The 26,861-nt window shown below is 38.1% G+C and overlaps 1 protein-coding gene across 1 annotated transcript in view; it reads right to left on the bottom strand.

Moving 5' to 3' along the window:
* Nucleotides 1-16,408, bottom strand: part of LOC143246002 (uncharacterized) — a 63,334-nt gene extending 46,926 nt beyond the window's left edge. Inside the window, exon 1 of the mRNA XM_076492251.1 lies at nucleotides 15,851-16,408. Within this exon, the coding sequence (XP_076348366.1) occupies nucleotides 15,900-16,358 (459 nt within the window). The 5' untranslated portion in view covers nucleotides 16,359-16,408 and the 3' untranslated portion in view covers nucleotides 15,851-15,899. The remainder of the gene's footprint in view (nucleotides 1-15,850) is intronic.
* Between the last annotated feature and the right edge of the window lie 10,453 nt (nucleotides 16,409-26,861).

Genomic DNA, 26,861 nt, shown 5'->3' with positions numbered 1-26,861 from the left:
AGAGTTAAATTTCCAAAGATTCAGTTACAGTTTGCCCCCCCCCCATGGCACAGCTGTATGTCTACGGACTTATAACACAAGAAACCGGGTTTCGATATCCGTGCTGCTTTGTGCTTAACTTAAAAACAAACAGTTACAATTTACTCTGGACTTTTTAGTTTTTTTTTAGTATACAGGTATTAAGTTAACAGAAAATATTTTTGATTAATTCATGTTGCTAGCTGTTTCACACAATAAGGCGGACTATTGATCGAAAATATAAACATTTCATAAGCATATTCTAAAATTGTTATTTTTTATTATTTTAAGAATCTTTCTTCACGTGCTAATATTATCAAATGCATCAGTCTAATAACACATTCAAGTCGATCTAAAAAACAAAATTCCTTGGAAGTTAGAGAAGACAAAAATGAATACAAAAATCCTGTTACTCTTATTCAAAATTTGAGATAATTCGAAAGAGTAATACAAATTCACGTAAAGACTGCAACCTAAATTAGGTAAATATAAGAATGCACGATTGGGTAATTATCAGTAATAAACCGTAAGATAACAACGTTCCAAAACATGGTTTTAGACTTCATTGAAAGCTTATAAATGCGCTGTATTATTCCTTACATCAGGTTGAACACTTTCTCGAATATATGCTATAATCACAATGAGGTGTCTCAGTTGTCTTGGCCCTCAAGAGCATTGGATTTTATTTATCCTAAGCACTTAAAGTTCGACAGCTTCAGGAAAAAAAAATATGCCGTTTAAGAACGTGCGTAAGAGTTCAATTTGATCCAATTATAGGGCTGAAAGTACATGAATAAGTAAAAATATAACATCATCCGACATTCACAAACGTTTAAATATATCAAACGTATCTGTTAAATTATAAAGATAAAAAAATTCTCTCCCGTAGTGAAAGAGCAAACTTGTATCACGTAAGTACCAAGGATTTTTTACTACGCTAGAAAATAACATGGTTTATATCGTCTTGAAAGGCGTAAAGAATTTTTCATTAGTTTCATACACTGATAGATAAAGCACAATAATTATTTTGCACAAAGGAAAGTTTTTATCATAGTTGGAACTGCGTTTGTTGCATTCTAGTAATTTTGCCTAAAGGTTGTTTTGACATTTTGCAAATGGCTTTTAATAGATATGGACAAAGTATATTGGCTCTGTTGCTAAGTGTGTTGTTGGTTGTTTGTTTTTTTTAATATAGGCGCGAAACAAAAACAGTTCAAGTAATGTTTACAACTTTGTTACAGATCACAGTTTAATTTTCCAACAGAACTACGTGCAGTAATGATTTCCAAGAAAATTAATTGGCTGTCGTTATGTCGCTCATATATTCGAAGTGGATCGTATTTTCGTTTTCAAACTATTTAAATGAACTTCATTTACTTACTGTTTGTTATAACAGAAGTGCGCTTAAGTCTTAGGTACTCCCTTGCCTAAATATTGGCGACTACACATCACGTGGCAAACTTGTTATTCAGTTTATAAAATGTTGTAAAGCTGTGCGTGTGCGCATTATGAAAAGAGAATCAATCAGTGACAAACTAGAACTAATAAGAGGGAATCCGCAATAACCGCGACACTTGAAATTCATTTTGGCAGAATTAAAATATGATACCTTTTCTTTTACTTAGCTATATTTTTGTGCACCAGTAATACCAAGCGTGTGGCGCGCGTGTACCCGATTCCATTTTATTATTCATCAGGATCTCCACCAGCCTACCCTCAAATTAAAAATTTGAGTAAATTTTTGGGTTTAAAGTAAATTGTTTGTTTGTTTTTTGAATTTCGCGCAAAGCTACACGAGAGCTATCTGTGCTAGCCGTCCCTAATTTAGCAGTATAAGGCTAGAGGGAAGGCAGCTAGTCATCACCACCTAACGCCAACTCTTGGGCTACTCTTTTACCAACGAATAGTGGGATTGACCGTCACATTATAACGCCCACACGGCTGAAAGGGCGAGCATATTTGGTGCGACCGGATTCCAACACGCGACCCTCGGATTACGAGTCGAACGCCTTAACCCACCTGGCCATGCTGGAGAGTAGTTAAATACATCAATCGAAAGGATTTGACATCTAGAGTCCAAAATTGTAATTAGATTTCAAATCGGTCAAGAGATGGCGGACATATGAGCTAAAAGTTAGTACTTGAAAAAAGAAAAAAGAAAAAAAAAAGCTTTTGTCTTCTTAGTTTGAACTACTTTTGTTACATTCTAATAATTCTGTTTTAAGGTAGACTTGAATGAATAAAGAAAATGTATGTTTGTAATTTTCCGAGGGAGGAATTAAGTGTCCCTTGCATTTCCTGAAGGTATTGCACCAGAGGCCAATGATCCGTTAATATATACTGCGATATTTTTGAACACAGTTTAAATCGGGCTTCAACGAGAATTGAGTTCCATATTAACGGGTAATAAACATCGCTTTTGATCATATGCTTTTTTTTATCACTAACTATAAAAGACTTGCTCCCTTTGTTACTTTCGGAAATGTTTTCACGTTCCTCCTTTGGTAATGCTCAACAATAAACATCCGCGCTTAGCAACAAAACTATCACCCGATTGTTCTTAGGCCAACTATGGTGTTCACGTTCCTTTTTTTGGTGATGCTCAACAATAAACATCCGCACTTAGCAACAAAACTAATCACCCGATTGTTCTTAGGCCAACTATAGTACTTTTACTGCATGTTTGATATTCATGTAGATTTGTTGGAAATATTTTACTCTTTACTTTTTTTGATAACTTTGGTGATATAACAGCAAAATAGTTTAATTCAGAAGTTTTATAACACTGAGTTGTAGCAAAAAAGCGAAATAAAATTTCCCTAGTATTGTTTAAGCTAAGCCTTATGTTACATTTATATATCAAATTAAGACTACAAACAAGCTTGCTATTACTTACGTTAGAGTTAGTGTTTTAAAAAAAATTAAGTGGTCAATAAATATTAACTCATAAATATTTATTTAGGTATTTTAATATTTATTACCTACTTGGTCTTAAAACATAAAACAAAATAAATGCTTAGTACTACCAAATATCCTTTATCCTTTTTTATAGTCGAAAGAGATGAAAACATAGTGCGGAAATTCCGACATAAGACTCAAAAGTGAAATTAACTCTCTTTCAGAGTGCACACGTACTTTTGAACATGATAACATTCCGTTTTTCTTCGTAATGTTCACTGAAACTTTGGTGTTTAATTTAAATAATTATTTCGATACCGATGTTATTGGTGAAGAGTGGGGTCATTTTAGAGGTACAGAGATATTCGTTTGATTTAAATTTTACAATTTTCGTCAAGCATTCAAGGAGGGTTTCCTGCCACTTTCGAAGAGCTTTTATACTAGCATACATAATACTTTACTGGGACGGGTAACGAACGTAATACACTGGAGTTTAAATTAAAATGTTTCACAATGCATTTATTGGATATGCGAACTAAAAATAATAGTAGCTACACGATAAAAAACAATAAGAGCAGAATTCTCATGAACTGTTTTAAGAAGCATCCAGCCTAGCTGGAGATCCGTTTCAAAATCATTTTCCAATTTTTTATTTACTTATTTATTTTTTTTCAAATCTGCAATCTGTTCCTATACGTCAGACACACAAATTCCAGTATGAGCTAAGATTCCAATTGTTGGTTTGGTTTGTTTTGAATTTCGCGCAAAGCTACTCTAGAGCTAACTGCGCTAGCCGTCCCTTATTTAGCAATGTAAGGCTAGAGAAAAAGCAACTGGTCATCACCACCCACCGCCAACTCTTGGGCTACTCTTTTACCAACGAATAGTGGGACTGACAGTCACATAACTCTTCCATGATTTATTTTTTGCATATTTAAATATGACATACACGTAGTTTTTTTTAACCTTACATTCAGGTAAAATAACCTCTCTTTAAATAACCAGCACGCACGTAATATGATATACACTTAACATCGTGGTTAAACTAAATAATTTTAGTAACTTTTTAATTAAAACTGTGAATTTGTGTTTGGGTTTAAGTCACACACAACACATTCTTTTAGTCTGTTGAATCACACTGCAAAAGTTGATCCCAACACACTTCTTTTGTCGCTGCCCCTTAAAATATTTCTGTGGGCGCCCATGATTCGTTGGTAATTTATATCTAAATGATAACAAAGTGTTTCCTAACGAAACGTTTTCAAGCATTCATATTTTGGTTTGGTTTGGTTTGTTTTGAATTTTGTGAAAAGCTACACGAGGGCTATCTGCACTAGCCGTCCCTAATTGAGCAGTGTAAGACTAAAGGAAAGGCAGCTAGTCATCATCTCCCACCGCCAACTCTTGGGCTACTCTTTTAACCAACGAATAGTATGATTGACCGTCACATTAATAACGCTCCCACGGCTGAAAGGGATAGCGTGTTTGTTGTGACGGGGAGGCAAACCCGTGACCTTCGGATTACAAGTCGGGTGCCTTAACCACCTAGCAGGCCCGGCATAGCAAAGCCACATCGGGTTATCTGCTGTTCCCACCGAGGGGAAACGAACCCCTGAGTGATTAAGGCACTCTACTCGTAATCTAAGGGTCAAGGGGTCGAATCCCCATCACACCAAACATGCTCGCCCTTTCAGCCGTGGGAGCGTTATAATGTGACGGTCAATCCCACTATTCGTTGGTAAAAGAGTAGTCCAAGAGTTGGCGGCAGGTGGTGATGACTAGCCGCCCTCCTTCTAATCTTACACTGCTAAATTAGGGACGGCTAGCGCAGATAGCCCTCGAGTAGCTTTGCGCGAAATTCAAAAACAAACAAACCACCTGGCCATGCCGGGCCTCATGTTTACCGAAAACAGAAACAAAAACGTGTACGGGATGATTGTCTGTATTTTAAGAGATCTTGGAGATTGTTATAAATAATTCATGTTTTGCTGACGAACATGATTTTGTTCTTTAAACGTTTCTGTTTTACGTTTTGCAACTAAAGTATCAACAAGTCAAAATATCACAATTATAGAAAGGTGAGTTTGAAATTTGTCAACAAGAAGGCACCTTAAATGAACGTGGGCATAATTACCAGGTCAAAGACTATTAGGGTTCAGGTACAACTGATCTTAAATTTGAACTAACTGCTAACCAAAGAGAAACCAGTCATCCAACAGTAACTACTACCACAGGTCTTTGCCCGGTTTTGTGAACTGAACAATGTGACTGACTGTCACTTTCATAACGCGTATACAGCTGAAAGTGCGGAGCAGCAACGTTACACCTCAACCCCCAGACTCATCGATTTATAGCTCAAAACACAAACTACTAGCCGTAATTTATATATCGTTTATACGTTGTTTTCTTAACGCAACAGTTTCCCAAACAGAATACCTACTAACAAGTAATATCCGAGTCAACGGCAGAAAATAGATGGTGGTGGTGTATCAGATCCGAAATAGTGAGGCGTGAGGTGCATGGACAGACTCAGGGATCATTTTGTCGTGCCGTTTTCTTTGCTCAGAGTGGTCGTTAAGGTTGTTCTGCCCGTGAGCCGCTCACACACTATGGTCATGCTACTTCACCATTATTTAGCACTCCTTTTTATTCTTATCCGTGACCAATCCACACACTATGGTCATGCTACTTCACCATTATTTAGCGCTCCTCTTTACTCTTATCCGTGACCGACCCACACACTATGGTCATGCTACTTCACCATTATTTAGCGCTCCTCTTTAATCTTATCCGTGACCGACCCACACACTATGGTCATGCTACTTCACCATTATTTAGCACTCCTCTTTAATCTTATCCGTGACCGACCCACACACTATGGTCATGCTACTTCACCATTATTTAGCACTCCTCTTTAATCTTATCGGTGACCGACCCACACACTATGGTCATGCTACTTCACCATTATTTAGCACTCCTTTTTACTCTTATCCGTGACCGATCCACACACTATGGTCATGCTACTTCACCATTATTTAGCACTCCTCTTTACTTTTATCCGTGACCGACCCACACACTATGGTCATGCTACTTCACCATTATTTAGCACTCCTCTTTACTCTTATCCGTGACCGACCCACACACTATGGTCATGCTACTTCACCATTATTTAGCACTCCTTTTTACTCTTATCCGTGACCGACCCACACACTATGGTCATGCTATTTCACCATTATTTAGCACTCCTCTTTACTCTTATCCGTGACCGACCCACACACTATGGTCATGCTACTTCACCGTTATTTAGCACTCCTTTTTACTCTTATCCGTGACCGACCCATTACACTATGGTCATGCTATTTCACCGTTATTTAGCACTCCTTTTTTGCTCTTATTCGTGACTGACCCACACACTATGGTCATGCTACTTCACCATTATTTAGCACTCCTCTTTACTCTTATCCGTGACCGACCCACACACTATGGTCATGCTACTTCACCATTATTTAGCACTCCTCTTTAATCTTATCCGTGAGCCACCTACACACTATGGTCATGCTACTTCACCATTATTTAGCGCTCCTCTTTAATCTTATCGGTGACCGACCCACACACTATGGTCATGCTATTTCACCATTATTTAGCACTCCTTTTTTACTCTTATCCGTGACTGATCCATTACACTATGGTCATGCATTCACCATTATTTAGCACTCCTCTTTGCTTTTATCCGTGACCGACCCACACACTATGGTCATGCTACTTCACCATTATTTAGCACTCCTCTTTACTCTTATCCGTGACTGACCCACACACTATGGTCGTGCTACTTCACCATTATTTAGCACTCCTTTTGCTCTTATCCGTGACTGACCCACACACTATGGTCATGTTATTTCACCATTATTTAGCACTCCTCTTTACTCTTATCCGTGACCGACCCCCACACTATGGTCATGCTACTTCACCGTTATTTAGCACTCCTTTTTACTCTTATCCGTGACCGACCCACACACTATGGTCATGCTACTTCACCGTTATTTAGCACTCCTTTTTACTCTTATTCGTGACCGACCCACACACTATGGTCATGCTACTTCACCATTATTTAGCACTCCTCTTTACTCTTATCCGTGACCGACCCACACACTATGGTCATGCTACTTCACCATTATTTAGCACTCCTCTTTAATCTTATCCGTGAGCCACCTACACACTATGGTCATGCTACTTCACCATTATTTAGCGCTCCTCTTTAATCTTATCGGTGACCGACCCACACACTATGGTCATGCTACTTCACCATTATTTAGCACTCCTCTTTACTCTTATCCGTGAGCCACCCACACACTATGGTCATGGTACCTCACCATTATTTAGCACTCCTCTTTAATCTTATCCGTGACCGACCCACACACTATGGTCATGCTATTTCACCATTATTTAGCACTCCTCTTTACTCTTATCCGTGACCGACCCCCACACTATGGTCATGCTACTTCACCATTATTTAGCACTTCTTTTTACTCTTATCCGTGACCGACCCACACACTATGGTCATGCTACTTCACCATTATTTAGCACTCCTCTTTACTCTTATCCGTGAGCCACCCACACACTATGGTCATGGTACCTCACCATTATTTAGCACTCCTCTTTAATCTTATCCGTGACCGACCCACACACTATGGTCATGCTACTTCACCATTATTTAGCACTCCTCTTTAATCTTATCGGTGACCGACCCACACACTATGGTCATGCTACTTCACCATTATTTAGCACTCCTTTTTACTCTTATCCGTGACCGATCCACACACTATGGTCATGCTGCTTCACCATTATTTAGCACTCCTCTTTACTTTTATCCGTGACCGACCCACACACTATGGTCATGCTACTTCACCATTATTTAGCACTCCTCTTTACTCTTATCCGTGACCGACCCACACACTATGGTCATGCTACTTCACCATTATTTAGCACTCCTTTTTACTCTTATCCGTGACTGACCCACACACTATGGTCATGTTGTTTCACCATTATTTAGCACTCCTCTTTACTCTTATCCGTGACTGACCCACACACTATGGTCGTGCTACTTCACCGTTATTTAGCACTCCTTTTTGCTCTTATCCGTGACCGACCCACACACTATGGTTCATGCTACTTCACCGTTATTTAGCACTTTTTTGCTCTTATTCGTGACCGACCCACGCACTATGGTCATGCTGCTTCACCATTATTTAGCACTCCTCTTTACTTATCCGTGACCGACCCACACACTATGGTTCATGCTGCTTCACCATTATTTAGCACTCCTCTTTAATCTTATCCGTGAGCCACCTACACACTATGGTCATGCTGCTTCACCATTATTTAGCGCTCCTCTTTAATCTTATCGGTGACCGACCCACACACTATGGTCATGCTGCTTTCACCATTATTTAGCACTCCTCTTTACTCTTATCCGTGACCGACCCACACACTATGGTCATGCTACTTCACCATTATTTAGCACTCCTCTTTAATCTTATCGGTGACCGACCCACACACTATGGTCATGCTACTTCACCATTATTTAGCACTCCTCTTTAATCTTATCGGTGACCGATTCACACACTATGGTCATGCTACTTCACCATTATTTAGCACTCCTTTTTACTCTTATCCGTGATCGATCCACACACTATGGTCATGCTACTTCACCATTATTTAGCACTCCTCTTTACTTTTATCCGTGACCGACCCACACACTATGGTCATGCTACTTCACCATTATTTAGCACTCCTCTTTACTCTTATCCGTGAGCCACCCACACACTATGGTCATGGTACCTCACCATTATTTAGCACTCCTCTTTAATCTTATCCGTGACCGACCCACACACTATGGTCATGCTATTTCACCATTATTTAGCACTCCTCTTTACTCTTATCCGTGACCGACCCCCACACTATGGTCATGCTACTTCACCATTATTTAGCACTTCTTTTTACTCTTATCCGTGACCGACCCACACACTATGGTCATGCTATTTCACCATTATTTAGCACTCCTTTTTACTCTTATCCGTGACCGACCCACACACTATGGTCATGCTACTTCACCATTATTTAGCACTCCTCTTTACTCTTATCCGTGACCGACCCACACACTATGGTCATGCTACTTCACCATTATTTAGCGCTCCTCTTTAATCTTATCCGTGACCGACCCACACACTATGGTCATGCTACTTCACCATTATTTAGACTCCTCTTTAATCTTATCCGTGACCGACCCACACACTATGGTCATGCTACTTCACCATTATTTAGCACACCTCTTTAATCTTATCCGTGACCGACCCACACACTATGGTCATGCTACTTCACCATTATTTAGCACTCCTCTTTAATCTTATCCGTGACCGACATACACACAATGGTCATGTTACTTCACCATTATTTAGCGCTCCTCTTTACTCTTATCCGTGAGCCACCCACACACTATGGTCATGGTACCTCACCATTATTTAGCACTCCTCTTTAATCTTATCCGTGAGCCACCCACACACTATGTTCATGCTACTTCACCATTATTTAGCACTCCTTTTTACTCTTATCCGTGACCGACCCACACACTATGGTCATGCTACTTCACCATTATTTAGCACTTCTTTTTACTCTTATCCGTGACCGACCCACACACTATGGTCATGCTACTTCACCATTATTTAGCACTCCTCTTTACTCTTATCCGTGACCGACCCACACACTATGGTCATGCTACTTCACCATTATTTAGCGCTCCTCTTTAATCTTATCCGTGACCGACCCACACACTATGGTCATGCTACTTCACCATTATTTAGACTCCTCTTTAATCTCATCCGTGACCGACCCACACACTATGGTCATGCTACTTCACCATTATTTAGCACTCCTCTTTAATCTTATCCGTGAGCCACCCACACACTATGGTCATGCTACCTCACCATTATTTAGCACTCCTCTTTAATCTTATCCGTGACCGACCCACACACTATGGTCATGCTACTTCACCATTATTTAGCACTCCTCTTTAATCTTATCCGTGAGCCACCCACACACTATGGTCATGCTACCTCACCATTATTTAGCACTCCTCTTTAATCTTATCCGTGAGCCACCCACACACTATGGTCATGCTACTTCACCATTATTTAGCGCTCCTCTTTAATCTTATCCGTGACCGACCCACACACTATGGTCATGCTACTTCACCATTATTTAGCACTCCTCTTTAATCTTATCCGTGAGCCACCCACACACTATGGTCATGCTACCTCACCATTATTTAGCACTCCTCTTTAATCTTATCCGTGAGCCACCCACACACTATGGTCATGCTACTTCACCATTATTTAGCGCTCCTCTTTAATCTTATCCGTGACTGACCCACACACTATGGTCATGCTACTTCACCATTATTTAGCACTCCTCTCTACTCTAATCCGTGAGCCACCCAAACACTATGGTCATGCTACTTCACCATTATTTAGCACTCCTCTTTACTCTTATCCGTGACCGACCCACACACTATGGTCATGCTACTTCACCATTATTTAGCGCTCCTCTTTAATCTTATCCGTGACTGACCCACACACTATGGTCATGCTACTTCACCATTATTTAGCACTCCTCTCTACTCTAATCCGTGAGCCACCCACACACTATGGTCATGCTACTTTCGGCTAACTTCTCAGTAACCGTTACGGTATCGTGACTGCATTAACACCTGTTACACTTCGGACATTCTGCAGGTTAGCTTTAAATCTAAAGGTGTAGCGATGCAGTAATACTATACAAGTATCGTATCGTGAAGCAGTGGTACGATTGTATCGATTCATACGGTAAGATTTATGTATCTTCACGAAATTTGGCAAGCTTTCAGTAAACATTACAAGTCTTTTGTTTTAAAAAAAAAATCAGAAGTTCTAACAGTGTAATTTTCCTGAAAATTAAAGATTCAATAAAGAAAGATTAGCATTCAGTTCTACACGTTATCTTCATTTATTTTATCAAAAACATTACATACAAAGTACCCTCAGAAATTAACAACCAGAAAATAGTTGTGTAAAATACGTTTGTACTTCTCTTAGTTTTCTTACCAACTGCCATTTAGTTGATGAATCACGAGAATTTGAAAAATGCACTGTAAAGCGTGTAGTTTTAAACAACACAGTGTTAGTGATGTAGATAATAAACTACAGATAAGGCTGTCAAACACTGTAAGAAACCTCTGAACTAGATATGAATCGTATCGACAACTACGATGACATACGCACCCCTATTTGAATGCGACGTCGATTCCACTTCGTATGTTTGTTTATTTGGAGTTTAGAGAAAACAATAGCTACAAAATAGGCGCTTTCAGTACTCTACCCACCACGGGTATCGAAACCCAGTTTCTAGCAGTATAACTCCGCAGACATACAGCTGTGCTACTGAGAAGAGTGTGGCAATTCCACCTCGACAGGAAAAACGCTCGAAGATTCTACTTCGTTGTCTCAGTAGTTCCTCAGTAAGTTAAGAAATTCTGAATATTTCTTAGGTGATGTACTACAGCAATGCCATGAAAAAAAATATTCACCCAACTTTACCGATAAAAGCCTATCATAACTTCGTTAAATATTATCCACCTGTTATTGATCGATGTACTCCCCCGGATTCCTCATAAAGTAATACATTTTTCCGGTAGATTTTTTAGGAGAAAAGGGAAAAAGGCCTTAATGGCGAATGTAATTCCAACAAAGTGTTCTATTTCTACCGCCATTATGACAGATACCGCTTGTTTATGTAACTAAAGGAACAAGGTTACTTGGGCAATCAACATCACATACAAGAAAGTTCACAGAATAATATGCAATGATATAATGAATTTAAAATGAGTTATATACATGCTTAAGAGAGAATTCGTCGAGTAATTTAAATTGATGAAGCATCTCTGTAGTCGGATGGTGGAACTGTCACACTCGGGGTGTATTGTATCTATGAACTGTTTACTGTCTTTAAACTTGATTACCCAAATTTCAGTGGTTAAATAATGTGACGTTTTCTTGAGTGTTTCTACGTGATTTTAATAATAAGGAACACAAGTTAAGAGTTTCTCTTAGTATAATATAGTAAATAAATTAAACATTTCTACCCAATATACTTGTATTATTTAACGTAGTGCTTTCTGCTTTAGTTCTATATAATTGATGGATATTAAAGCATGCTAGTTAGTGTGTGTATGTGTGTGGTGGTGGTGATGGAGGATAGGAAATACCCAAACGCTAAATTACGATAAACTTAGAATTTTCGAGCTACAGGGAAAGCAACACAGTGGGATATCTGCATTCTTTCCATTACAGGAATCGAACTTAGAACTTAAGCGATGCAAGTCTGTAAAATTATCACTGACCCACGGGGTGCGGGGGGGGACTGAATTTTCATACGAAGCCCTTAGTAAGTACATCAATTTTTAGTTCATTTCTACTACAACTACATGGATACACAGGTCATTTGGAAAATTACTGACCAACAAAATGGCTGAATTATGGATAATCAAATCGAAGTTTTGGTATCTATTGCTGTATTACTCTGGAGTTTAGCACCAATAGACTTGAATGAAACTATAGTGAGTTTTATTTGTTTTTTTTAAATAATCGGCAACTACCACATAGCTCCTGAGATCACACTCAGAATACTACGATAGCTTCAATAATGTCATCTGATATAATCATACTTACTAGGCGCCATCTACAAGTATGTACAAACGTTACTATTTCCTAAAGATATTCCGTATTTTCCTTAGTTTACTTTTTGCAGTTCATAATGGCATAGTATTTCGCACTTTCATATATGCACTTCATAGGGTGTTTTTTTTTCTCAAAATTCAGTCTAAATATTAGAATTAATATGAAAAAAATTATTTCAATACATTGAATGAAGACTTTTCAAAACTGAATTGTAGACGATTCCAATAGCAGTGTTTATGTATAAAAACTCGCATAATAGTCGATAAAGGATTTCCGGTGCACTTATATTTACTATTTTAACCCTACGTAAAAACTGTAGTACCCTATCCATCATTCTAAACATGTTATACATCATTCCTATCAATTTAATTCGTTCAATGACCAGAACACATTCAGTCTAACGTTCGTCAAGACTTGAAACTTTTACTGAAAACAAAACCTTTAGGTTAAAATGAACTTAGATATAAAATGTCTGTATTTAAAATATATATAAATGATATAGTTGCTAATTAACTCATACAAAAGAGAGTAAATATTTTACCAATCATATAAATATCGTAATAATTTTAATTTTATTTTCACCACCAGACAGCGATGTCAGTCAAAAATTAATGTCCACGAATCAGTTAACACCGGGTCTTTCTTTGAAGAACGTTCACTTCCTCTGTTTAATAACCTATAGAATCAAACTGAAAAAACAACTACATAATCAAAGTATATTAGAATGACCAGCACAATTGTGAAACGTTTTAACTTAGTTTGGTTGGCTGTATGTGCTTAACAAATTTAAATGATACACATTGAAAAGCACAAATCATAAGTTGTAACTTCTACGATGGACGGCAACTGCCTGTTTTGGAGACAAGTGTAGAGGACAATGTTTTTATAATTTAGAGCCGAATACTGACTCCCCGGGTGAGAGCGTCTGAAATAAATCACAGGTGTTTTCAATAGTAAAAATAAAAATAATCAAAGTTGTAATTGTAGCCAAAGAAGAGATAGATCTTCTTCAGCTCAGAGTAGTTAATGTTTCGGAAGAGCAAAGGGACGACATCTCTCGTCACTGCAGGTAACTACAGGTTTTATTAATGACATCAATACCGCCAGTTTCCTGCACTGACAGCAGCTGTCTATGTTATTTCCAACGTCGTGTACGAACTTTATTTAAACATCTAAATAAGTTATTTCTTCTCATGGTGAAATCGTAAGTTTTCAAAGACAAAGATCACTGAGCAAAGTTTACGCTCACATCTTATGCTTTCTAACTTATTCCTAAGTCCCTTCAAATATATGAAACCGGGTTCTAATTCATAGATTTCTCCGTAAGATTTAAATTAACACAATCTTAATAACTTCAGTTTAAAAAACTGTAATAAATTTGAAATACAAATTGTGTAAGGTCATCGATATAAGGGCCCCAGGTCACAGTTGAATTCTCTGATATGCATTATTACATAAGCTTTAAAAGGTATGTTGTTGTTGGTTTTTACGTTTTTCAGCAAGATTTGTTCAGGTATCTTTTAAAAATAAAGACTAAACACTGTACTTTCATATTTTGACAGATTGAGCAAAACAAACTTTAATAGTTCATCCTGCGCTAATTATTTAATATAACATTTTGAGGCAACAGGGGACCTATTCATCCATCTCGATTGTTCTTCAATCTTTTAAAAAAACAAAATTTAATTCGAGTCCTTATCATTTATATAATTAAAGGTTTTTTTAAACTTGTTTAAATTTACTTAATCAACAACACAACATATGAAAGCAACCCATTCCAAAATGGCCAACCACCGTGTCAGAAAAATGAAACTATCTAAGCTGAAGATGACTACTACACGGCAAAAACTTACATTTATCTCCCCTAGTCCTACTGTACTCACTATTAAATATGAAAAAAATATGATGCATCGCTACCGTCAATTCACTTTACAATCTTAAACACCTCAATCAGATCCCCCCCTAAATCTTCTTTTTTCAAAATAAAACAATTTGAGATATTTCGGTCTCTCCTCATATGACAGCACCCTTCATCCCAGGCACCATTCTAGTAACATTTTCCAACAGTTCGATGTCTTTCCTAAGGTAAGGAGGCCAAGACAGAACACAGTACGCCAAATACGACCTCATCAGTGACATGTGCAATGAAATTGTTACCTCTTTAGACTTGTGTCCAATATTTCTATAGATACAACCTAAAATCATATTTGCCTTACCACTAGCAACATCGCACTGCTTGGATGGTTTTAGAGACCGATCGAATATTATACCAAGATCTTTTTGTTTCATGACACTATTAAGGTTATTCATATCCAATTATAGTTATAATTCAAATTATGATAACCCACATACATTATCTTGCACTTATTATAATTAAAACCCATCTGTCATTTACTTGTCCAACTCACTAAATGGTCTAAATTATTTTGTAAATAAGTAGCATCTTTGTCACAGCTACTAACACCCAAGATCTTAATATCATCTGTGTCATTAATGTAAATCAAAAAAGGCAATGGTCCTGAGACTGAACATTGAGGTACCCTACTTATGACATTAATCCAGTTTGACTCCATTTGTAACAAGCCTCTGCTTTCTTCCATCCAGCCACCCTTCTATCCAATTTGCTAACTTATCCCCACACAATCAGATTTTATTTTACAAACCTTTGTAAAATCTGATAAGTCTTTCTCAAAATTCAGATACATCAAATGCCCACCCTTACCCTCATTAACAGATGTCACCAGTACTCAAATCTTTATTGTACTATAGTAAATAAATATAGCACGTATACTGCAACGCTATGTGTAGCTTTACATTTACCTTTTAGAGTGTAAATAGATCTATGAGCTAAACAAGTATATGGTAAATTCAAATACGATCCTTCAAGAATAAGACAAAAAATAAAGCACTAACAAGACAAACAAGGGTGTTTAAAAAGGTTTGATCAAAATACTCTTCCTGAAGAATACAAGAAAGCAGCTTGTAGTATCAGTTCATATACGATTATTTATAGGAACAAATAAGTGTTAAGTTTTATAAGGATATCCGCATTAGAAAAAATAACAAGTTTAATTATTGATAGGGAGTTGTAAAGACCGAGTAAAATTATCAAAAACAGAACATTTAATGTAACAATAAGAATAATCATATTAAAGTTCATGACTGACCTTAGAAGTGATATCAACGGAAATAGAATGGGATCTGTGCCGAAACATTTCAATTACTTTGGACACGGGTCCACCTTTGCTGTCGGATCCAGATCTTGGTCGACGAAAATCCCCTTGTACGAAAGGGTCTAACTGATTTCCGTGCTACCTGGACCATATGAAGATGGTAAATGGGATGTAGTCTCTGTTGGTGATTTTGTTGAACTACCGCCCCTGTTGAGGAGGAGGAGGAAGAAAACGTTTGTTGTACAGAGTTTTTTATTGTCGATATGATCGTTGGTCGTTGACGTTTGCTATCTGATTTAGAGCGAGGACGGGTCGATTCAAATATGGCGGCTTTACGTGCTGGAGTAATAGCTGACAGAACGTCGTCACCAGAGGGTCGCCTCATTCGATTGTGGGTTAGAGCTTCTCTGAGGGAAGCCATCTTGGATGTTCCTCCAGAAAGAGAGCGAGTTCGATCATGGCTTTTGGTTTTACCAGATGATGATTCTTCAGGGGTGTCCATTTTGTCAAAATCTTCTGTGACAATTATGGGCAAAACTAATGTTGGAGTAGCCTACAAATGCAGAGAAAAAAATGAATTAATAAATGGAAAGATAATTCAACAAACACTAACTATTTATTTATCAAATTTACTAAGAATAAACCATAATTCGCACTTAATGATGTAAATAGAAATTTATCATTAAGTGAAACGAATTAATTATTCTTCGAAGTTAGTTGTGTACAAAGTTCGCCATATTCATGTATACAAGTCAATAAAAAATGACCTGCTATTAATTGTTACTATTTACAAAAACAAAATCGAAAAGAGCCAATAGGTTTCGACGACGTTCCAAAAAAAGCAAAATCACGATATAATCCACGTGATGTTACTCTACATTACTTTTGAATGCAAACGTAATTTGAACTGTATTCAAAATAGAAACATTTTGTGTTTGTTGTTAAGCACAAAGCCACACAATAGGCTGTCTGTGTTTTGTACATCACGGACATTAAAACCCAGTTTTAGCGCTACAAGCCTTTAGAATTCACTGTTTTGTCAATGGGAAAGTTGCAAACAGAAAAATTCTGTTTTAATTTGGATGTTTTCAGTTGTTGTTTAGACTGAAAATAATTGATTAGACATAAAGAGGTAATTTAGATTTAAAATTAGAACTAAGTAAACAGAACTAAAATAAGGTCATCTTCGTGGATTGATTAATTTTTTATTGGTGTCTGTTGAACCTTTAATAACTTTTTGATCCTCTCATGGATACGAAAAAGGATTTAAGATGGTTAAACAAAGTTTTACTTTCTGCTTGTTCTTAAAGACATAAAAAAACTATTAAATGTGTTCGTATAGTGTTAAAAAAATAAAGTTTTAGACTAATGCCATAAGCTTATGAAAAATGCAATGTTATACTCAAAGATATATGTGTTTAAGTATTTTCTTTGCCGATGTCTTTTTTTAAATAAGAATGAATTTTAAGTTCTTTAATACACTTTCTGAGAAAAGTATATTCAAAACAATGGATCAAATCGAAAGCAGTGAATAAACAACCAAACGTTTTATTTGACAGATTGTTTAGGCAGATTATTCATAATGAAACTCTGTAGAATGGACGGCAACTGGCTGTTGTGGAGACACAAGTGTAGAGGACGCCGTTTCGAAAATCTTCCGCCTTTCGTCTTCAGGTCAAATGTTTGTTGTGAATTTCGCGCAAAGCAACACGAGAGCTATCTGCGCTAGCCATTCCTAATCTAACAGTTAGTCATCACCACACACCGTCAACTTTTGGGCTACTCTTTTACTAACGAATAATGGAATTCACCGTCACATTATAACGCCCCCACGGCTGAAAGGGCGAGAATATTTGGTGTGACGGGTATTCAACCTGTGACCATTAGATTGCAAGTCGAGCGCCCAAACTATCTGTTCATACCGGGCCTACATCAGCAGAAGTGATGAACATTCCACATAGATAGAGGTGCAATGATAATAAGTGGTAAATACACCCTCATTCATGTGATGTTCAACATATAAAACAGTGCAATAAAACACCGGTGCAGGGAGAAGTGGAATATCTAATCCAACCCTTCTAGATCCAGATAAAATATACGCGAGCTAATTAACAGCAGTCATCTACTGTCAACTATTGCAATTACTTTTTGCTGCGGTTCGGCATGGCCAGGAGGGTTAAGGCGTTCGACTCGTAATCTGAGGGTCGCGGGTTCGAGTCCCGGTCGCACCAAACATGCTCGCCCTTTTAGTCGTGAAGGCGTTATAATGTGACGGTCAATCCCACTATTCGTTGGTAAAAGAGTAGCCCAAGAGTTGACGGTGGGTGGTGATGACTAGCTGCCTTCCCTCTAGTCTTACACTGCTAAATTAGGGAGGGCTGGCGCAGATAGCCCTCGAGTAGCTTTGCGCGAAATTCAAAAAACAAAACGAACAAATAAACATACTCTTTGCTGACCGGCTGGTGGAGTTTGACTGTCACTCTAGGAGCACACTTACGGTCACAAAATGCGGAACGAGCTTCTAAGATAACAGGGCTCGAAGCACGAATCCAAGGATTCACAGTCTAGGCACGCTAACCACTAAGCCATGCTTAGAGACTTTCTTAGTACCAAATTAGCACTGCTGCATTGTGTGTTTAATCTGTTCGTGAAGCATAACTTCCTGTATTTAGGTAGTCTGGCATGGCCTAGTGATCAGGTCACTCGACTCTAAATCTGAGAGTTACCCCAGCATGCTCGCCCTTTCAGCCGTGAGAGCATTATAATGTTACAGCCAATCCCACTATTCATTGGTAATAACGTATACTAAGAGTTGGTGGTGGGTGTTGCAAGTCTTGAGTGAAATTCAAAACAAATCTATATCGAACATACAATTCGTGTAATAAATAACTACAGAGATGCACAGTAAAACAACGTGAAGTAAACAGAAAAATGGGATATTTTTAACGAGTCTCATATAGGAAAGTTGGGTATGTTCCATGTCATCGTATTTACTTTTTTATTAATAATTAATAATTTCCAAATGCTATGAAATTCATTTTAAAGCGTTACGATTTGAAAATGATAACGTTTACATTCCTTCTTTGGCGTAATATAGAAGTTTTCTATCTAGAAACTTTCACTAATTTAAGAAACTGATTTTCAATGGGAAAATTTTTGTTTTATTCGTAATTCTCTAAATACTCTTCGCAGTGTTTGACTGTAACCCACGAGTATTCGTTACTATGGATCGAACCTTGTATTTTATACCAATAAAACATTTTTTTTCTACTAAAAATCTGGTTCTTCTGTTATTACTCTTTGTAAGAACCTTTCTCAACATTGATTTATTGATTGTTTTTAGGCTTCGAGAAGTTTTGCTCTAAATAAAATTAAAGAAGTTATAATAAAAATAGTTCTCAATCCTATTATCAACAAACTTCCAAAATTCTAGTTGTGTATTTGCGAAAGTAGTTTTTGGTACTATCAACCTCAACTGCACCTTACTGGACAAATGGCATAATCAGTCAATCCAGCCAAACCTTAAGGTTTGGAGCTGTTGTTCACAGAAAGGGTAACTAGACTGTAACATATGCCACCTACGCAACTATTCGTAAAGGAATAGCGAGATTGACTGTCACGGTTATAAATGCATCCACACCTAATAGTATATAGCATATTTGGTGAAATATTGCAGCCAGAACCTTGGTCCCTCCGACCCGCAGACCGGCATACGAAACATTACATCACACCTAGAATGAGTTTATTGAAAAGGAATAAAACAAGTTTACTGACCGATCTTTCTATCACTCACTCATTTCTGGGCCGTATTTTAGGTTTACTTGGAATTGATCAGACAGGGTCAGGTGTAAGTTTGACCTCTTCCTCCCTCTATAGGGTAAACTTTGCATAATACGGGCCTGGAACTGATGGAATTAATAAAATACGCTACTTTAAGAAAAGTGATGTTTTACGTTCTAATATAACCTTTCATTAATCACAAATTTATACAATTTCCATCCCACGGACGGGTACTCCAGCTAGTATTAAGTAAAGTACTGCGAAGATAGTAAGAGTATTGAAAAGTCGATTTATTTATTCTATATCCGACATAAGCTATAAAAACATAAATTATGGTGTAAATGATGTTATCGTTACTACTTGAAATTAGCTTCTTTAAAGTATCTGGTGTGCCTTTAAAAACCTAAATACAGTAGTGAAATAGAATTACCATCCAATCATGGACGAACATTAGATGACTATAACATGTAGAAACTCAATACTTTGTACACTATACAATGTGAGTCTTTAGAGAGTCAGCCGCTATATTATATATGAAGTATTAAAAATGAAATCAATATAATATAATATTAAATTTTATTTTAGAAATTCGTATAATAAATACGTTAACATACACGGAGGTTTATTTAAAGCAATGTTTCAGACGCATGTTTCTTCAAAAGGTTTTTTTGTTCTATTGGTAAAATTTTACACACTTAGTGGAAGTTGTATCTCACTTTAGGCATATATTTGTCCTTTGTTATGCATAATATATAAACATATTTACACAGAAACTATAAATACTCAAAATCTTCATGATAAATCTTCAGCTCTGACGTAACATTTTACATCTCATATTAATGAGATCAAATAATCAATAGTTACAGTAAATCATCATAAACCATATCAGCCAGCTAGAAGCTATCTTGATTGTCATTACATTGTATAAAATTAGCTACCAATAATCCTTTGCCCATAGTTAAGCATTAAAACAAAACAGCAAACAAAATAAATACAAAGATGGAATGAAAACACTTTCAAACAGCTATCGTAAAAACAGGGCTGACGATATTGTAGACGCTATTTACTTGAAGTACAAATCCTTATTTTGACTACCAAATGCAATTCTAAATAACAACATGGAGCCAAAACAGGGACTTGTAGGAAATAATTTCCAGTATATCTCCAGCCTTGTTTACTTTCATTTTTACTAACCTTATTTACATATTTCTAAATATCCTATTTGTTTTATTCAAGTTGTAACTTGTGAGCATCCATAGCTTTTTCAGTTAGAAATTTTTGTTGCGCGACGAGGCTATGAGGAAGGCTAAGACACATTTTGAGTTGCTTCAGGCCCAGCAAGCCTCCCTAACCCTAATTCTGCCCTTATCTCTTTGATTGGCACAATTAAAATGTCCGTGTTTTAAATCATTACATCCTTAAGCACTTTAAATTATTTTAAAGCACTATGGCCTATTTCTTAATTTTGTTCGTATCTTACACAAGTCATCACTAGCAGCGCTGTTTGTCTCCAGTGAACCAGCGGTTAAATTCACGGACTTACAAAATTAAAATTATAGTTTTGATTCCCATGGCGAACTGTGTCTATAACCCATTGAGTAGCTTTGCACTGAGAAAATAATCACATCCAGTGCTGTTTAAATAATACCTTACACTAGAGTAAACTATGATGAAAATAAACCTGGATTTATTTTTGATCCAATTTTCTTACTAAACAATTTTTGTTTTAATAGATACATTTTATACAAATAAAGATCAGATAAAAATAAATTTCGTTACAGAGTATAGAATCTCTTGATGACGAGAAACCCACTTGAAACACAAATGTATCTCAGAACGTCTGGTATGGGTATTAACACTTTTATTGATAAGGAGAGAACAACGTTTCGACCTTCCTAGGTCATCTTCAGATTAAGAAAGAGGAGTTTGAATGTGACCGTTGACGGACATACGTCTTAGGGACGAGTATAAACGGTACCTGCTTGTAGGGGAGCATTGCAGGTGGATGTTAAGTTATTAATTAGAAACACCTTTATATCTATACTAATTAATAACTTAACATCCACCTGCTACGCCCCTTGTAATGACGACTGAGGGCAGTCTGTAGCTGCCACTCAATATACCTCATGTTCGACGACTGATATGAAATGTGAAAGTCATTGACATAGAGCCCGTTTGCAATAGTAAGAGGGAGTTGTTCAGTGATGGTATTAATCTTTATACTAAAAAGCGTGACACTCAAAACACAGCCCTGAAGAACTCCAAGCTCCTGTAGAAAAGAACGGGAAAATGTTGAACCCACACGAACTTGGAATCTCCTTACATTAAAAAAATAAATTAATAAAAATGGGCAAATGGCCACGTAACCCATAAGCATGGAGGTTTCGCAAAGTGCCATACCTTCAAGTTGTATCATAAGCCTTCTCAATATCAAAGAATAGTGATACAAGATGTCCTTTGAGAAATGCTTCTCTGATAGAGGTTTCAAGTCGAATTAAGTAGTCTATGGTGGAGCGCTGTCGTCGGAACCCACACTGGGTGGGTGAGAGGAGGTTGTTTGATTCGAGGAACCAAATGAGACAAGCATTTACTGTCCTCTCTAAGGTATTACACAAACAGCTCGTCAAAACAATTGGATGGTAGTTTGAAAGAATCTTGCGATCCTTTTCAGACTTAGAAAATGGTAGGACAATAGCCTGGCGCCAGGCATCAGGAAAAACATTCTCCTGCCAGATTCGGTTAAAAACAAGCAGAAGAATAGTAAGAAAAGCAGGTGATAGATGGCGCAGCATTTCATAGCGTACATCATCAGGTTCAACTAATCTACTGCCAGACCAATGAAGGACCAATTTAAGTTCCACCAGTGTAAAGGGACGATTACAGTCATAGAGACAATCAGCTTGAAAGGATAGAGGTATTTGCTATGTCTGAGTCTTGATGGCTAAGAAGGTGGAGGAAGAAGCAGAAGTGCTAGATACCCGGCAAAAGTTTCACCTAGAGGGTCGGCGATGCTCCAGGTATCAGCTACTTCCTGGCCATCAGAGAGCAAGATCGAGAGGAGGGCAGATTTATATTGCCCACTGACCTTTCGAATCCTGTCCAATATGACTTTGGAACTGGTGGTAGAAAATATGCTGGTTGTAAGTGTAATCCAAGATTCCTTCTGAATTTGACGACTCACCCAACCGAGCATGTGCATGGGCCTGCTGGAAAGCGATGCAGTGCGAGGTGTGAGATTCCTACGAAAGTATCCCAGGCCCGTTTTGAGCCTTCCGTGCCATGCGGCAGGCAGGATTCCACCACAGACGAATATATCGTGGAAAACGTGTCGAGGTTTTAGGAATACACTGAGCAGCTGCCTGTATAATACAGTCAGTTACCGTTGCCACACAGTCGTCTATTAACGGCTGACACACAATAGCAGAATCAAGTTCTGTGAGAGCAGTGAGAGATGGCCAGTTTGCTTGAACCAGCTTCCACCGGGGCACGCAGGTAGGGTGGCATCGACCACGGCCAGTCTCTCAAAATTATAGGAAAATGATCACTGCCTCGTGATCCATGAAAAATGGGAGAATAATGAAGGGGAGCAAATTGAGAGATCAATAACAGTAAAGGACTGATTAGGTGCATCAAAATAAGTAGAAGAACCAGTATTGAGAAAAGTTGTGATCAGAAAGCATATGCTCTACAGAGTGACCTCTCCTATCAACATTAGCACTTCCCCCAGAGGAAATGATGTCTATTCAAGTCCCCCAGGATTAAAAAGGAAGACGACAACTGTTTAATGAGAGTATCAAGGTCTGATTGACCATAGGTCTATCCCCAGGTGACAGGTAGAGAGAACAAATAGTAATGGTACTATCCAAGAAAACACGGATGGCTACGGCCTCCAAGTGTGTGTTGAGTAGCAAAGACAGGGTGGGCACATGCTGATCAACCAACAATGCCACCCATATATGCACTTGTCCATTACATAGCCAGTAATTTCTGTACAAAGAAAACTGCCGAAAGATGACTGTATCGGCCGGTTTCAGAAATGCTTCCTTTAAGGAGAGACAAACAGGATGGTAGGAAGCAATCAGTGTTTTGATGTCATCCAGATTAGAACGTAAAACTCGACAGTTCCATTGTATCAAAGTGGCCATTTTTTATTTACGTGTAGGCGAACTGGGTGGAGAACACTTCTGTTTATGACCACGTCTTTTTTCTTTACTGTCTTTATTCGAGGGAAGTCTATCCACCTCCATGGATCCTGTCCTGGGTTGATTGGGCAGGTCTTTGCTGTTGGAAGAGAATTCCAGCGACTGATGACGTGAACGAATGATCATTTTGCATCTTGGGGTGGGAAAAGAACATGTATCCAAGGAAATGCCTGTACTTGGGATCAAAGGATGTGGATCTTGGGGTTTGTTGAGATGTATGCAAGGGAAAGAGATAGATGTTAAAGTTGATACATCAACCTTTTTAACCATGGAGGTAAAAACACTTTTCATTTGTTTTGAAAACGATTCGTTTGGAGGCACAGAGAGATCTGTTTGCACTCTCACTGTAGTATTGGAACGTAGTGCAACAGCATACGTCCGAGATAAAGTGGTGGATAGCAACTTTCGAGCCTCAGGATAAGTAATGCTATGAATAGTTTTCAAACGCTGCACCTTTTTCTTCCAATCATTTAGGGCAAGAACGAAAGTAGGACGGGTGAGAGCCACTGCAATTGATGCAATGAGAGTTCGTTTCACACTCGTATGCATCAGCATCCTTGCCACCACAACGAGCACACGTCAAAGAACCACAACATGACATCTTCGAGTGACCGAACCTCTGACACTGGAAACATCGAAAAGGGTTTGGAATGTATGGCCATACTCTGCAATTAAGATAACCTGCCTTGATGTTGGCAGGCGGACGTGGCGAAGTAAATGTGAGAATGAGGACATTGGTCGGCATCATAATTCCATCTTCAGAAACTTCTTAGTTGGAAAAATCAGCGAGAATCTCCGACTCTGGGATGTTCTTCTAATCCCTCCCAACAATGACTCCTCATGATGAATTCAAAGGAGCATGAGGTGTAACCTCAATAGGAATATCCCTAATTGCCTTTGAATGCAAGAGGTATTCACTATGTTGAGATGTGGATGTTTTCACCAATGTGTCACCAGATCAAAGCTTATTTACTGACTTTGGAGAGCCAGCAAGTCCCTCCAGTCCCTTCCGAATAAAAAAAAGGGCATTTCCCTAAAGCTTTGTCTGAAAGAATGTAGGATAGGAAAATGAGGTTCAATCGATGGTACAGATGTTGAAGATTGCTGTTCAAAACTTCAAGGCGTGGTCGTTTACCTATGGACTGTTTTTTTCATTATTTACTTAAATTTTTTATTGGAGTATCCGTAATAAGGAAAGGGCATTTCGGTGCCCACTGTCCCCACCACCATGGAGTCCTACGAGAGAACGCATTACAATGTCAAACCAGGACACTGCAGCAACACCCGGGTTTCGTGAGTACTATACCCAAACACCAGCATCAGACCCAATGTCCACAACACCTGTTGAGAACATCCAACACTGGTACTTGGTATACCCTAGCCCAAGTGTACCAGCCGACTGACAGGGGCCTACCACAAGATCCGCCTGTTTACAGGAATTCAAGACCAAAGTGGTGTGTTAGGGTTGGACCCCTCAACCACAAGGATCCTCTCCTTCACGGGTTGCCACGCACGGCAAACGCGTGAGTGGATGTTTAGATCGCAGAGGAGTTGAACTGAAAGAACAGAACCTTCTTTTGGAGGTCCTCTCACCACGTACACCGAGGGTCAGTACAATAAAGTATAGCTCTTGATGACGAGAAACCCACTTAAAATAAACCTGAAGATGACCTAGGAAGGTCGAAACGTTATTCTCTGCTTTATTAGTAAAAGTGTTAATGCCCATACCACCCGTTCTGAGATATAAAGTGTAGCTCTAACTAAACTAAATCAAAAAAACGTACACAAGTTGCAGTGTTAATTTATCTCTTCATCGAATATAGGCTGTACTAAATAATGGTTTAACATACTCTTAGCCTAATACTAGTTAAAGATTTCCGTATCTGCGATTAGAATTATTTCGTATTGTTTTAAAGAAGTACTGTTGCAATAAGGACACTAGTTTGGCCGCGATCTCTGTTAGTATTAAATATATTATTACAGAAACTAAAATAACTGACAAGGCTATTTTAGTTTTAGAAATCGGCAGTTAGAGGAAAGTTTTGTATAACATACGTTTATTTCAACAAATTTTTGACAGCATTTTTTCCACAAATACAAAGTGGAATATCCTGGTTTGGTTTGTTTTGAATTTCGTGCAAAGCTACACGAGGGCCGTCTCCACTAGCCGTTCCGAATTTAGCAGTGGCAAGAACAGAAAGTAGGCAGCTAGTCACCACCACCTACCGTCAACTCTTGGGCTACTTTTTTACCAACGAATAGTGTGATTGACCGTCACATTACACCCCCACGGTTGAAATGGCAAGCATGTTTAGTGTGACGGGGATTCGAACCCGCGACCCTCAGATTACGACTCTCACATTTCTACTAATCGAAATTTCTGATCAACAACCAACTAGTATGATTGAGGATAATTAGAAATTTCCTTCTTTCTTTGAAAATATTCTTATATATGTAGTTTTATCCATTAAAATAGTCAAAACTAAAACTGTATGGCCAACATCTAGTTTATTTAACGGAATGTATGATAATAGCAATTAACACGACGAATGAGAGGGTATTTCGAAAACGAGTACCACAGTGGCACAGAGGTGTGTCTTCGGGCTTATAACACTAGAAACTGGGTTTCAATACCTGTGATGGGCAGGTTACAGATAGTACAGATATGCTTAATTACAACAAACTTGAAAACTGGCATTAATCTAGATGTTATGTATCATTTAGGGCTCATATCGTGTTCCAACAAAACGGCAGATAGCATAAAGCAACACACACACACACACCGGTTAACTTTAGTACAACTTAGGAATACCCATTAAAGAACGAGGGACAAGCGAAATCAAAGAAATGGTTCGAATTTGGAAGCTATTTCAATTACATTTATCACCTTAATACTGCAAATCAGATATCAAATAACCAGCAGTAAACTACATGTAACTGATGCTAAACGGAAGTGACGTTTAATATCGTGCGTATCGTTGCTAACTTTGCATTGGGCATATGGTGTATATTAAACTGGATCC

This window comes from Tachypleus tridentatus, chromosome 3 (assembly GCF_004210375.1).
Source record: "Tachypleus tridentatus isolate NWPU-2018 chromosome 3, ASM421037v1, whole genome shotgun sequence".
In the NCBI taxonomy this organism is placed as follows: Eukaryota; Metazoa; Arthropoda; class Merostomata; order Xiphosura; family Limulidae; genus Tachypleus; species Tachypleus tridentatus.
Note: the sequence above shows the minus strand (reverse complement) of the source record. Positions and strands in the feature narration are given on the sequence as shown.